We start from the raw sequence: 14,581 nt of genomic DNA on the forward strand, positions 1-14,581 counted from the left end.
TCCTTGCTTCCTTCCATCTTCCGTTCGTTCGTTCATTTTTTTTTGGTTTTCAAATTTCGGTGGATGTCTTTGTGGAGCGAGTCATGAACACCGCGAAGACGCCCCACCGAGCACTCCCGCTCAGCTGGGACACACACACAGAACCCAAGACAACAGACTCAGCCTAATACATGATTACATAAATTGCAAAACAAAGGCGGTCAAGTCTTCCAACACTCCGGGCGTCTCTTGAGCACCAACTGGCATTCAGATCGCGAGAGGCACGACACCTGCACCCGCTCCTTCAACACGCGCTTGCATTCCCGCTCGGGGGAGGCCTCATCGAAGCAGATGCGGACGAGCTCCTCGAACATGAGCGGCGCAGACACAGAAGAGGGGGAGGAGGCGGAAGGACAGGTGAGGAGTTTACAAGCATCGAGCACCTTGGAGAAGTGTCGCTCCAGTCTCAGGGGCTGTGTAGACCGGTCGGCAGAGAGAGAAGCGGTGGTGGTGTTGAGCCAGCCAAAGAGGAGGTCGAACTGGATCTGGAGCCCGCCCCGATGGCTGATCGCGCGGATCGAGAAGGGCTCAAAGACCATCTTGAGCAGCAACTTGGCCTCGATCTCCTGTGCGATCGGCTTCACCAGCCGGTCCAGCTTCACCCGCGGCCCCACCGTCCCCCGCAGATAGTTCATCCGCGCCTTCCACAGCCCGATCGCCGGGACGATCTCCGGGGAGAGCTCGTCCACCTCTGCTGCTCCTCCTCCACTTCCCTCAGTCTCCGGGGCTGACTCCAGATCCCATCGTCTGTTTGAAGGGGGAGAGAGATCAGAAACTGGAAGAACACACGGCTGCAGAGAGACTAACTGACTTGGCGAAATACGGCTTAAGCTCTGCGGAGATTTCTTGCACCACTTGGCGCACGATCGCCGCCTCGGCACGTTTAGCGAGCTCCTCGAACTGGGCCACCGCCGGACTGAACAGGGTGCGATCCAAGCCTGCTGCGGCCTCGACGGACCTCAGGAGCTTGTCGAGCTCCGGGCTTGGGCTTTCCTCGCGGCCGAGTTTGTCGTAGAGCTCGGCATAGAACTGTATTGATGCACAGAGTCAGAGAAGTCTGTGTGGCAGTGGCGAGGGGGAGGCTCTCGCACCAGGTCGTCGTTCCAGGTCCGGAAGCAGGCCAAGAGCCAGTTGCAGCTGATGTACACCTTGACCAGCCGTTCGAGGCCCTTCATCCCCACATTCATCTTGGCCCGCCCCGAGTCACCCCCGACGACGCTGATCAGTCGGCTGCGCTCGAAGCCGTCCAACACGCCTCCGATCCGCTGCGAATACGCCTCCAGGACGACCATCTGGATCTTCACCAGAAACGCCGTCTGGTAGCTCAGTCGCGGTAAGAGTTCGTATTTGCTCTTGATCTGCTCCACCAGGTCTTGCATCCCCAGCGACGAATTCGTCCCCGGAAGGCCCATGCTCATCGGCCGTTGGTCTTCCTCGTTGATCTCCCACGTATCGTTCGAGCTGATAATCTCCAGGCACATGTCATCCACAACTTACCACCACAAAACAAAACAAAAGAAAAGCTCTCAGTGCTGATAGGTCGATCCAAACACGCAATAAAAAGGGAGAGACCTACAGCGTTTCTCGGCCTCGAACCAAACGCTGAACCAATGCGGATTGGACAGAATTGCATCGGCTGTGCCCAGCCACTGAGCACTGTACCCAGTCGTGGATGGCTCGCTCGACAGATAGCCCATCTGCTTGATCGTCTGATCGAATCCGATCGCCTTTTCGATCGTATGCGCCAGAATTGGTTTCATCCCTAGTATACCCGGGATGCGCCGCTTGATCAACTGGACCGTAAAGCCGTGCTGGAATCCATCCCGCCATACTTTCAGCTACGTTTGCTTTGATTGATACCATAAATTTTAAGAAGGATTTACAAATACTTTCGTCGAGCCTTGGCCACTCATTTCGAATAGTTTCTGGATATCAGACTTGATGAATTTTTCGTGCTCGGCCAGCCGGTCAAGGACGTGATTGAAGTACCATTCAGGCTACACAAAGCGAAAGAAAAAAAAAACACAATCTTTGGGATGAGTATTCTCTTTCAAAACGCCAAGAGGGGCCCGAGAAGACAGAGAAAGAAGAGCTGAAAGGAATACACACACCTTGTCTAGCCGGTTCGTCAGCCGAGAGCTGTCGAAATGGAACCGGAAGCGCAGGATGATCGGCCGCAGAATCGCCTTGAGAAGGATCGAGCCCTCAGCGAGGGGCAGCCAAACCACATCGTCTTGGTCTGCTCGCTCGGGTTGTTGTTCAGCCAACGAGACCAAATCAGGTCTGCTGTTCAACCTAGATAATAACACACATAACTGATCATTGTTACAAAAGAAAAGTCAGTTTTCTTTGTAGGGATTTGATAGACGTACTTGTTTTGGAAGTTGACGGCGGTCTTGAAGGACGCTAGGATCCGAGTCGTGCTCGGCGCCTTGAACTCCCAGGATGTTTGGATGAGTAGAAGGTATCGTTGCTCCTAGAAGGTGATGTGCGTGGCGGTAGATACGGGTATGAGGCGTTGTCAGGCTGGGGGCAAGTTGGTGTGGCGGCGGGAGGCTAGGGGGTGGTTATGACGGATTGGTTGGGGGCGGAGGGAGGAGCCGTGATGGGTGTGGGTTGGGCGGCGGAATAAAGCTGAGTTGTCAGGAGTGGTAGTGGCTGCCGAGGCGATGGGTTGGCATGGCGGTGTGGAGGAGGCTGATTGAGATGGAAACAAGGTGGTTGGTGGTCATCGCCTAGGTGACTGGATGGATTGATAGGTGCGAGTAGGGTGGTTGATGGTGAGTGCGGGCATTGAGGAGGGATGAAGGTGGGGGGCAGTGGCTATAAGAAGGTGTGCGGACTGGTTGGTTAATCCCCAGGCGACTCCCAAAGCTGTAATTCCAGCCAAGGGGTCGTCTCACCACCGTCCGCTGTTGCAATTGCGCAGTCCGGCGGTGGATATTCGTGGGCCCCCCTGTGCTTTAGGGCTGGGGGTCTTCTTCCCAGCACTTTTTGACCCTGCTAGACAGGGATGGGTGTTGGGCCACGGTGTGTCAGCTTGCTGCGCTGGGTGGCTGGGTGCGGGCTGGTTTTTTTGTAGCATTTTTGTGCATTCTTTTTGTTTTTTGGGTTTTTGTGGGGAGAGTTATTGTTTGTTGTTTCTGTGGTTTGTAAAAGGGGAAACCCTTGATTTTTTTTTTTTTTGTTTTGGCTACTTTGTAGGGTGAACCCTTGAATTTTTTTTGTACGAACCTGAGGCTTTAATATACTTGGATTGTCATGTGAAAGAGCTTCAGTAGAAGTCTACATAATACTTTCACGGGGTATTTTTACACGAGTAATATTACTCATTATTGTACAACAGTTTATTTTTATGTACTTTAATTGTTTTACTAATTTTTTGTATGTAATGCTATTTTTGGGCGCTTTCTGTGGCCAATTCTTAATTATACAATTAGTACATGAAGGAATAGGAATAAGGGGGTACTTTAAGTGGGTGACCCCCCTTAATTTATGATGAGGAATCTGATTCTGCAATAATAATTTAATAATTATTATTATTTACTGAGTTATTGCAGTCTTTTGGATACTTGATGTATCTCTAAGGCTGACACTCGCCCCCTCTAAAAAGGTTAAATTCTGAAATAATTTAATCTTTGTGTTTAGAGTTCTTGAATCTTCTTAGATATTTATTCGCATCTTTAATGTCTTTTTCTGGTAGCCATTCATCTTCATGAATTGGGTTCCTGTATCTTACAAGATATAATTTATCTTTCTCTCCTCTGATCTTCTTGTCTTTCAAGATCTTATGAATTTTCTTCTCCTCTGACTCTTCAAGTGGAGGTACTTCTGCTTCAGGTATTTCCTTGCGTAAAGGGAATAATTCAGCATCTGATTCATTATAGTGTTTGAGTAAGCTTACTGGGAATGTAGGATGTTTCTTTTCTAATTCTCCATATAGTTCCACTTCTACTGCATTTGGTCCATGTAATACCTTGACTACAAATGGGTCAACAAATGCATTCCTAAGCTTCTTAGGTCCTTTAATATTAGTAAAGTTTGTAGTTGATATTAATACTAAATCTCCTATTTTGAAGCTGGGTACTTTATGCTTTTTGTCCCATTTTTCTCTGCTGTATTCAAATGCATTATCCATGCTTTGTTGGGCGTGTTTTCTGGCTTTGTCCAGCATGTTTTTAAAGCTTGCTGCTGTGGGATGTAGTTCTACCAAGTCCTTCTTCAGGCTGTCTTGTGGTAGTCTGGGGTTCCAACCTTTCTCTAAAATAGCTGGTGTTTTCCCTGTTGATGCATGGGTTGATGTTCTGTAGGCTAGTTCTAGGGCTGGTAATAATGTGACCCAGTCATGAGTAAATCCATCAGAGTCTTTAAATTCTAATCCATAGGCACAGAATCTCCTTAGCATGTCTTCCAAGGTTTGAATCATTCTCTCTGCTAGTCCATCTGTTTGTGGATGGTAGGCTGTTGAGAAAGAGAGTTTAGTGCCAAATAGGCGGTACAGTCCTCTCCATAGATCTGATGTAAACTTGGGATCGCTGTCACTGATGATATTTTTGAATAGTCCTGTCCATGAAATCACTTATTGCCAAATCATTATTGCTGTGTCCATAGCTGTATCATCTTTGTGACATGGTAAGAATATAGGTGTTTTACTAAATCTGTCTACAATAACTAGACATGCATTATAGTTTTTCTTTCCTCCAGGTGGTAATCCTGTGACCCAGTCCATGTTAACTGTTTCCCATGGTCTAGTGGGTTCTTCTATTTTCATCATATGTCCAAACCTTTTGCCTGTTGCTTTATTTGCTCTCTGGCATCTTTCACATGTAGTGCAGTATGTTTCTACATCTTGTTGCCATGTTGGCCACCATGCTAGGTTTCTTACTCTGTCTTCTGTTCTGTCTGAAGATAGATGGCCAGATGATGTACTGTCATGGCATTCATGTAGTAGTGTATTGATCAATACTCTGTCCATTACTGTTAGTACACATGTGTGTTTGGATCTATGGTAGATGATACTGTCAAATAGGTGAAATCTTCCTTCTTGGTATGATTTCTTCCATGCTGTATCTAGTGCTGCAATCAGGTCATCATCTTTTGAATCTGTTTTGGACAATATTTGTACTAGTAATGTAGAGTTCTTGTCTTGTTTGTAACTATTTCTGATTTCGTCAAATAATTCATCTTCTAGTTCAGTAATGCTAATTCCCATAATTGGCAGTTCCTCTGGGTCTTCAGGTGCCCAGGCTGGATTATCTGGTGTGTTTGGTAGGGACCATCTAGAGAGTCCATCTGCATTTTTATGCAATCTCCCTTCTTTATGAATTATTGTCATGTTACCTCTGTACACTTGGATGGATATCTGCCATCTAAGCATATGTCTGTTAGAGGTTTTCATATTGATGAGTGATTTTAGTGCAATACAGTCTGTGATGACATCAAATACACTTCCATCTAGATAGTAGTGGAGTTTCTCTAAGGCCCAGACTAAACATAAGCATTCTAGTTGGCTTGCTCCATATCTTGCTTCAGTTTTCTTGAGTTGTCTGGATATGAAACAAATGGGACCTTCCACTGGTTTATCATTGATGATTTGTAATTGATGGAGGGCTGCTCCTAGTCCTTCCATTGAGGCATCAACATATAACACAAAAGGTTTCTTAAAATCTGGCATTAATAGTAGAGGTGCTCTAGTCAGGTGTTCTCTTATCCTATTAAATGCCATGTGTCTTTCTGTGGTCATTTCAAAGGCAGTATCATTGGAAGCTATCTCATACAAGCTTCTAGCCATCGCTGCATAGCCTTCTAAGTGTTGTCTGTAGTAGCTGGCAAACCCAAGAAAGCTTTGCATTTCTTTTTTGTTTGTTGGTGCTGGCTTCTGTAACACTGCTGCTACTTTATTCTGGTCTATGCATAATGCTAGTCCTGAAACTACATGTCCTAGTGCTTTAATTTCTGCAAATCCAAATGCACATTTCTTTAGTGAAATTTTCATGTTAACATTAATTATTTTTGTTAGAACTGGTTCTATTCTGCTCATATGGTCTCCCCATGTTTCAGAGCATATAATTATTTCATCTATGTATATAATTAGCCATCCCAATCCAAGTTCTTCACAGAAGATGGTATTCATCATTCTTTGGAAATGTGATGGGGCATTTTTAATTCCAAAAGGCATTCTGAGGTATTCATAAACACCTTTATGTGTTATAATTCTCAGGTATTTTCTTGCACGTTCTGTTACTACATTCTGATGAAATCCTTTTAAAGCATCCATACTTGTAATGTATTTTGCTTTGGCCAGATTTGTCAGTGTCTCTTGTATCCTTGATATAGGATATCTATCTGGGACTGTGTAGGTGTTCAATGCACGGAAATCTCCAACCATGCATGATTTACTATTGTGGTAGGTTATAATTACTGGTGTAGTTATTTCCACCTCTTCATCATGCCCTACTTTTCTAAGGACATTGAGCCTTACTAACTCATCCAGGTGTTTTGAAAGCTCTTCTCTTGCTCTAGGGCTTGCTGGGTAAGCTGGTCTCCTTAGCAAAGGTGGGTATGGGCGCTCAATGTTTAATGTAATATCCACTTCGTGGCCTATAACTGCCCCTAGTGGTTCTTTATCTGATGCAAATGCTGTCTTGTTCCTATACAGCATACTGCGTAACTGTAATAGTTGATCTACACTCAGTTTATCATTAAAATTAGCTTCTGCTAGTTGTTCTCTTCCAAATCTTTCTTTTTCTTCATCCTGTATTTCTACTTGTTCCACAGGTAAAGGCTCTTTGGATTTAAATAGGAATTTCTTCTTTTTATTGTCATTCCCAATAGTGAAGTATCTTTCTCTGCTATTGGTTATGTCAAAGCCATAGATATTGAAGTAGTCATTTCCCAGGATGAAGTGTTTACTTACTGCATCCTCTATTACAATGAATTTTACTGTCATCCTGACTGATCCTGTTGGGTGAGGAATTATTATGGGGCATTCAAATACTCCTATTGGCTTCATGGTACTACTGGCACTGTTTATTCTTACTTTTCCTAGTGGTAGAAGAATATCCTTGTAGTCTGGGCATAATTTTCTCAAGTATGTCTCAGGTACTACTGAGCAATATGCACCACTGTCTAGTAACATTTCTGCTTCTCTACCATTAAACAGTATATGTGTAATGTTGGTTTTACCAGCTGTGTAGCCTTTCCCTCTTGTAGGTTTGGTTTTCATCAGTCTGGCTTCCTGGATATTTCCTATAGGTTGTCCAGGATGCCATGCTTGTGGTAAATTGTGCTCTGTTTCAGCTTCTGCCACTTCTATGTCTATGTTGATCATATTACAGGACCCTGATGATACTGATGACCCATCATCATGTGTTTCCTCTGTGTCTGATTGGGTCTTTTCTTCAGCTGTCTCTTCTGCCTCTATTTCGACATTATTAATGTTTTTCTTTGGTTGAGGGCAGTTTGGTGAAGTGTGGCCCATTTTACCACAGTTGTAGCACTTCTTATCCTTCTGATAACTCTGGTCTCTTGAAGAGGATGGTTTTTTCTCTTCAGTTTTGTCTCCTTGATATTTAGCACTGCCAGAAAAACTCTAGAAACTGCTTGCAGTTGAGATGCAAGAGCTCCAACCAAACCCCTGCTCAAGCTCAACCCAAGCACTGGTTTTTGTGCTCAGGGGTTTCAAGTGGTGGCACATCCTGATTGAGAACTAAGGCAACTCAACGCCTGTGCGGCCCTGTGCACCATGACTCAGAATGCTCATCCCTCTGCTAAGGATAAGCCAGCCTCCCTCGCAAAACCTCGATGACAGGCATTCTTCCTGGCCAACAAAGGCTACACAATCTGGATGTCCATGAGGCACTCCAGGGCACTCCTCCTGGCCGCAAGAGTTGGCACACAATGGCCAGCAGCACATAACGGCTGTCAAACAACGTAGGCTGGTGACGCGATGGCCAATACATATTGGCCATCAAATCAAGCCAGCTCCACCTGATGGCGTTTGTACAGACCAGCCTCACGCGATGGGCGGCACATACAGCAAGGCCAGGAAAGCTTGCGGGTCCGGCAGCCTGAAAATCAACCAAACAACTTTGTTGATTTCAGCCACCGGACCTGTATGCCCTTCCAAACATTCCAACTCTTCCACCTTCTTCCACCTCCGTCCCCCCCAATCGCCCCCCCCCCCTCCAACAAACATGCCCCCCGACCCATTTCCCCCTCCCCGCCCGACCGGACCCACTCACCATCCACCCACCCACAATCCTGCCAGCCAGCCAGCCACCCGCCAAACCAAAAAAAAAAAACCGCTACCGGTGAGCAGGCCATTCCACTCCGCCGCCCCCATTCTCACCCATCCACAGCTGACCCCTCCTTCCCCCTGCACCCATCCTTTGCCCGGCATCCAGACCCGCACAAGGCCTTCCAGCTGAGCAACTTTTCCGCCGGTGAGCAGCCCCAACCATCCATGCCAGCCTTCCCCCCCCCCATTCATCCAGCTGACCTTGTTCCCCCTGTGTCCTTTTCCCGGATTCCAGATCCGCACAAGCCCTTATACTGCTCCGCCGACAAGTCCAAGGACACCGCAGCCACTCAATCCCATCCCGCTAACGGTGAGCCCTGTTTTTTTTTGGGCCCTTGCTTCATGCTCCCCCCACTCACCAATTTTTTCCCTTGGGTAGGCCCGATGGTCTTTGTGAAGTACTCACGCGACGTCAAGGTAATTGTCGTCAAAATGGCCGTGCGAGGACAGACCCTCGCCGAGATCAATCGGACCCTTGACCACAAGGTGTCCAAAGACTCCCTCCTCCGGTGGAAAAATCTGTACCGACACACCCGCGATGTTGTCCGAGACCCGGCACTGTACGCCAAGCGGGGTCGCCCTTTGGCCTTCAGCCGCGAGGAGGCCGAGTTTGTGCTCGCTGCGCTGGAGGCAGAGCCAACCCTGTACCTGGATGAGATCCAGAATCACATCCAGGCAATGACCGGCACCCAACATCCCCTCAGCACGATCCAAGCCAAGTTGAAGTTCCGCCTCCTCATGACAAAGAAAACTGCCCGCACGGTCAACCCAAACCAATGCCCAGATGCTCGGGCAAACTACATTGCCCGCGTCGGTAATTACCCGGTGGAATTCCTGGTATTTGTCGGTAAGCAAGACTTGCGGGAACTTTCTGTCTGCATTTGCGCTGTTACTAACCCATTGATTGGCCCCCAGACAAAGCTGGAGTATCGCTAGGAACTCACTCACGGGACAAGGCTTGGGCCCTCCGCAGATGCCGCACTCAACGCATCCCTAAGCCCCTGGGGGCCCCTCGCGTCTCGGTTCTCCCGGCCGTGTCGTTGGACGGGTGTCTTGAGTGCATTGCTCAGGTAGGAACAATGCGCCGCATTGACATGGAGTATTTTCTCGAGGATGTTTTGGTAAGATCTCCGGTCTGGTCCCATTGGTGCGAGTAAGATGTAATTGATTTGGTCTGCGTTATATCGTTTCCTAGATTCCAGTGATGAATCCTTTCCCCGGCCGAAACAGTGTCCTCATCATGGACAACGCCCCCATCCACCATGGGGGTCAAATTGCGGAAATATGTGCGGACGCTGGTGTCCTTCTGCTGTATTTGCCGACATATTCACCCGACTTCAACCCTATTGAAAAGGTTTTCGCGACCCTCAAAACCTACCTGAAGCGCCTCGAAATACTCACTGGGACCCGACAGGATGCTCGGATCATCAAGGAGGTGCTCCCCAATGTAGCAAATCCTCGGATGATGAGGAACCTATTCCTCGGGAGTGGCTACTCGGCAGGAATGATGTTCTGATCCCCGTGGCGGTTCCATTCCGTTTCCTGATGATTTTCTTGTTTTATTCTTTCTTGTTTTATATTGTGCTTGCTTGTTGGTTGGCCTTTGAGGCTGACGCAACAGACCTTGCAATGCACAATCTACACTACCAAAAAAACCCTTCGGAGGATCGCTTGCCAAGCAACCCGCGGCGCGGTGCCTTCGTTCACCAACCATTGCGCGTTGGGTCCATTCCTACTGGGGCAAGCGCCCCCTGGGGGGCATTTTGTAACGCGCATTCCCCCGGCCTAAGTCCTCACTCGCCCCCTCACTCGCCCCTGGCGACTGCTTCTGCACAGCTAAGTCCTCACTCGCCCCAATGTTGCAGCTGGCGCAATTGCATCATGTCTGCGATGTTCTTGCGATGATGATGGGTGCTGGGTCTGCACAGGCAAGTCCTCACTAGCCCCTGGGGGCTGCTGCTGCACAGCCAAGTCGTCACTCGCCCCTGGGAGCTGGTGAACCACAGCCCCTACCGATGCTCCCGCTGGATGACGCGCAGGCAAGTCCTACAGTCGCTGTGTTTGTTGCGACAAGGGCAGATCCAGGGTCTTCTTTCACATGGGCGGGCGGGATGACGACTGAGTCGGCTCGGGCGGCCGCCGTGGGAAGGCCTTTTGCGTTTGGGACGATGACGTGGGTTGGGATCAGCCATGTGGCCCCCTTGACCAATTGGCAAGCGATTGGGTACGGGAATCCAAGTTTCTCCTCCAATACCTTGGGCGAAGTCTGTAGGAAGAAATCCCACCGGCGGATATGGGACATCGCCAGTAAACCGCGCGTGATCACATCACCCTTATCAAAGCACAATAAGTCAAGGAAACCCTCAATTGTGAGGGCCTTCCCCGCCTTGTTGAGCGGATAGTCGGCCGTGGGGACGGACTCGGTCATCCAGGACGCCATGGAATCTGAGCGGGAACGAGATGCCAGAGTCTTACGAGTGGGCGACACCGGCCGGCCCCTGGTCGGCGATCGGGGCCTGCCAAAGTTTAGGCGGCTGATTGTGTGGGCAATGCCATCCCCGTGCGGGCTGCGGGCGAGCTTGCGTGCAGGGGATCGATGGACATTGCCCTTGGAATCCATGTATGACTTTGGAGGCGGGAGGATCTCAATATCCGTGCTCGCCAGGCTGTTATGACGGGTCGAACACATGCGCACAGATCCTACCGGGCTGAACGGCGCATCCTCTGTGTCTGAGACATCGAGCTCGTCTCCCACCCCCTCAGCCCCCATGAGCTGAGGGATCAACGGTTCGCGAGCGGCCTTGGTGGGAGACGCCAAGGCGGTGCCGTCTGGGGCCGGAGGGCTGGGTTGCGCACCTGGGGCGGATGATACCAGTCGGGGTGGTATAAATCGGCTGGACGCGGTTCTTCGGGCCGGGGTAAACACAGGGGTGGCCGGCGTTGAGTCCCCGCCCGCGGGAGGCAACGTGGCCCGGGTCAGGTGGGCAGGCGAGCGCGGGTGGGTGGACGCCGCCCCAGACAAGCTCGGTTTTCGGGCCACCGAAGCAAACACGGGTGGGCGAGGCGGCGCCTTTGCCACAGCAGGGGTGGAGGTCACGTGCGTCGGCGGTCCGGATGGCAAAATCTCTTGGGCCGCGGCGGCGGACTTGTGCTTGGAGAGCCAATTGGTTGCCTGAGCCGCCAACTCGGCCAAGGTGTACACGGCCTCCTTCTCGGAGACAAACTGGTCGGTTTTTGGTGGGGTATCCTGATCGACCCCGTGCGCGCCGTGCAAGATCGCCATGCTCCACGTCTTATACCCATCGGCTGTCACACGGAACGATCTCGCGGGGTCTGCGGGGTCCTTGACGCGCATCGACTCGCGATTGCCCCCGTAGAGCTGACGGTGATATTCGTACAGCTCTTGGGTGATCCTCATCCGTTCCTGGGCATCAACATCTGCATGGGGCTGACAAACCAAACAAATCAGCCCCCTCCCAGGTATGAAGGTAACACAACAAAACAAAAGACTTGCGTTGCGGGCCACTCGGGCACTGGTCCTTTCGAGGGCCAACCGGTCGTCGTTGGACCCATAGGCTATCGCCAGGGCATCGGACTGAGCGCGCTCCTGCCCAGCAAGTAGCACGCATGTCAGTCCGAGCGGGAGAGTGCGGAATAGAAAGATTGCGCAAGAGAACTCACACTTTCACGCTCCTTGGCAGTCCGGCGGGGGTCAGCCATGATCACCCAGATGATGACCTCGGAGTTTGGGTTAGCTAGGATGGCGTCCACGTAAGAATCAAAATCCGCGTCGGACGCAATCACTGTGTTCCGTCCAACGCCAAATACGGCGTGCTTCTTGACGGCCCCCTGCCACTTGATGAGACCACACGCATCCATGAGGTCGATGTGGGTCCCGAGGTGCTGTTTTGTCTTGCCCAGAGCCTCCAATTGGAACTGAGCCCACGTGACCTGCTGCACAACCGTTGACAAGACTGCGGTTCCGTTTGGGTTGACCTTTTCCCAGTGCTTTTGCATCTCCGCAAGACCTTGCTTCGTGTGGATCACGGTGTTTGGATTCGCCATGGCCAGCTGGCCTGCAACAGTTCGCTGAAATAAGCAGTGCTTGATATGGATGTTTTGTGGCTGCTGGGGCGGCTCGGTAGCAGTAGCGGTTCCAGTTGCATCAATCGGATTTTTGGGTTCGGTGGGCGATCCCTTGTAAAACAGCTTTCAGGCTGCAGCCTGCGAGTCTGGTGGCTGGGAGGGACCAAGGTAGGACTCCTGAGGCTCGCCCGGCACGTTTCGGAACGGGAGCGGCTCCAAAGTCCCGCGGGTGAGGGTGAATCGAGGGTTACTGGGGTTTGAATTTGGCATTGTCTGATTGCACCTCAATGGTCAGCCGGGGACGCACTGAGCAGGGGGGGGGCAGGACTGACCAAGTATTCCAAAGTTGTTTGCAGCAATCGAACGTTGGCGGTGCAGTTGAAGCTCTCGGGTGCGTCTGGATGCCGGGCAAAGTCGACGGCGGGCAGAGGAAGCAGATGGGAGGTCAGCTAGCTGTGGATGGGTGAGAATGGGGGCGGCGGAGTGGAATGGCCTGCTCACCGGTAGTTTTGGTTCGGCGGGTGGCTGGCTGGCTGGCTGGCGGGATTGTGGGTGGGTGGATGGTGGGTGGGTCCGGTCGGGCGGGGAGGGGGAAATGGGTCGGGGGGCATGTTTGTTGGAGGGGGGGGGGGGCGATTGGGGGGGACGGAGGTGGAAGAAGGTGGAAGAGTTGGAATGTTTGGAAGGGCATACAGGTCCGGTGGCTGAAATCAACAAAGTTGTTTGGTTGATTTTCAGGCTGCCGGACCCGCAAGCTTTCCTGGCCTTGCTGTATGTGCCGCCCATCGCGTGAGGCCGGTCTGTACAAACACCATCAGGTGGAGCTGGCTTGATTTGATGGCCAATATGTATTGGCCATCGCGCCACCAGCCTACGTTGTTTGACAGCCGTTATGTGCTGCTGGCCATTGTGTGCCAACTCTTGTGGCCAGGAGGAGTGCCCTGGAGTGCCTCATGGACATCCAGATTGTGTAGCCTTTGTTGGCCAGGAAGAATGCCTGTCATCGAGGTTTTGCGAGGGAGGCTGGCTTATCCTTAGCAGAGGGATGAGCATTCTGATTCATGGTGCACAGGGCTGCACAGGCATTGAGTTGCCTTAGTTCTCAATCAGGATGTGCCACCACTTGAAACCCCTGAGCACAAAACCCAGTGCTTGGGTTGAGCTTGAGCGGGGGTTTGATTTGAGCTTGCTGCATCTCAACTGCAAGCAGTTTCTAGAGTTTTTCTGGCAGTGTAGGCTTATATCTTCTGCCAATGCGTGTACGTGTAGTTATGTCCTCTAAAGTATTAACAATATCTTCAGTACTTGCATTGTAGGGTAGTCTACTTTTAATAGCATGCTCTAGATCTCCTCCACATTTTTTAAGGATTCTCAGGTGGACTTCATTGTCTGTTAAATTAGGCCAAATGGCTTTCAACCTATCTTTCTGAGATATTACCCATTTAAGTGGATTGTCTTTTTCAATATCAAATGTGCTCTCATCAAATTTATTTTCAATTTTGAAGCGCCATGCTGGGCTTCCCCATTTGCTATTGATCTGTTCTTTCCACCATTCCCGAGATTGTTTGCCATTTGCTGAGCGTAGGTCTGTGAACCAGCGCTTGGCACAACCTTTGAAGAGGCTGTTAAGTCTTCCAGTAATTGAGGAATCACTTAATTCAAAATCTTCTTGATACAAATCAATTGTTTTGATGAAGTCCAAGTGATCATATTCTCCTTCACCTCTAAATGATGGCCAACCTTTAATTCTAGGTACATCTTTAGAGTTGTCTCTCATAGTTTGGATACTAGGATTATATGATTGTTCTTTGAAGAATGGTGTTGGTGGGACTGTGTACTCCTTTCTCAAGGGTGTTTCTTCCTCTGCCATTCTTCTGAAAGGATTACTAGATTGATGTGGTGGTACATCTTTCATTCCTTGTTTGTATGGTGTCTGAGTTTGAGGTTGCATTTGTGTATTGTGGCCAATTTTTTGTGCTATGTTATCCATGCTGGCCATGAGTTTACTCTGCATTTCATCAAACTTATTATTAATTTTGATGATTTCATCTGCCATACTGTCACTGTTGTGTATAATAAGTTGTTCTAGTTTATCAACTTTGTCCATTATCTCAAGTATATTTTCATCTTGAGTTTCATGGTTTTCTGACTCATGCT

At 49.7% G+C, this 14,581-nt stretch overlaps 1 protein-coding gene across 1 annotated transcript in view; it reads right to left on the bottom strand.

The window, feature by feature from the left end:
- Positions 1-200: 200 nt before the first annotated feature.
- The window catches only part of PtA15_9A685 (uncharacterized protein), a gene marked incomplete at both ends in the record, with an annotated part of 51,478 nt that continues 37,097 nt past the window's right edge, over positions 201-14,581 (bottom strand). Inside the window, 7 exons of the mRNA XM_053172920.1 lie at positions 201-786; positions 851-1,068; positions 1,131-1,531; positions 1,616-1,877; positions 1,923-2,036; positions 2,151-2,334; positions 2,412-2,515. Coding sequence (XP_053024113.1) covers positions 201-786; positions 851-1,068; positions 1,131-1,531; positions 1,616-1,877; positions 1,923-2,036; positions 2,151-2,334; positions 2,412-2,515 — 1,869 coding nt within the window. The remainder of the gene's footprint in view (positions 787-850; positions 1,069-1,130; positions 1,532-1,615; positions 1,878-1,922; positions 2,037-2,150; positions 2,335-2,411; positions 2,516-14,581) is intronic.

This window comes from Puccinia triticina, chromosome 9A (assembly GCF_026914185.1).
Source record: "Puccinia triticina chromosome 9A, complete sequence".
In the NCBI taxonomy this organism is placed as follows: Eukaryota; Fungi; Basidiomycota; class Pucciniomycetes; order Pucciniales; family Pucciniaceae; genus Puccinia; species Puccinia triticina.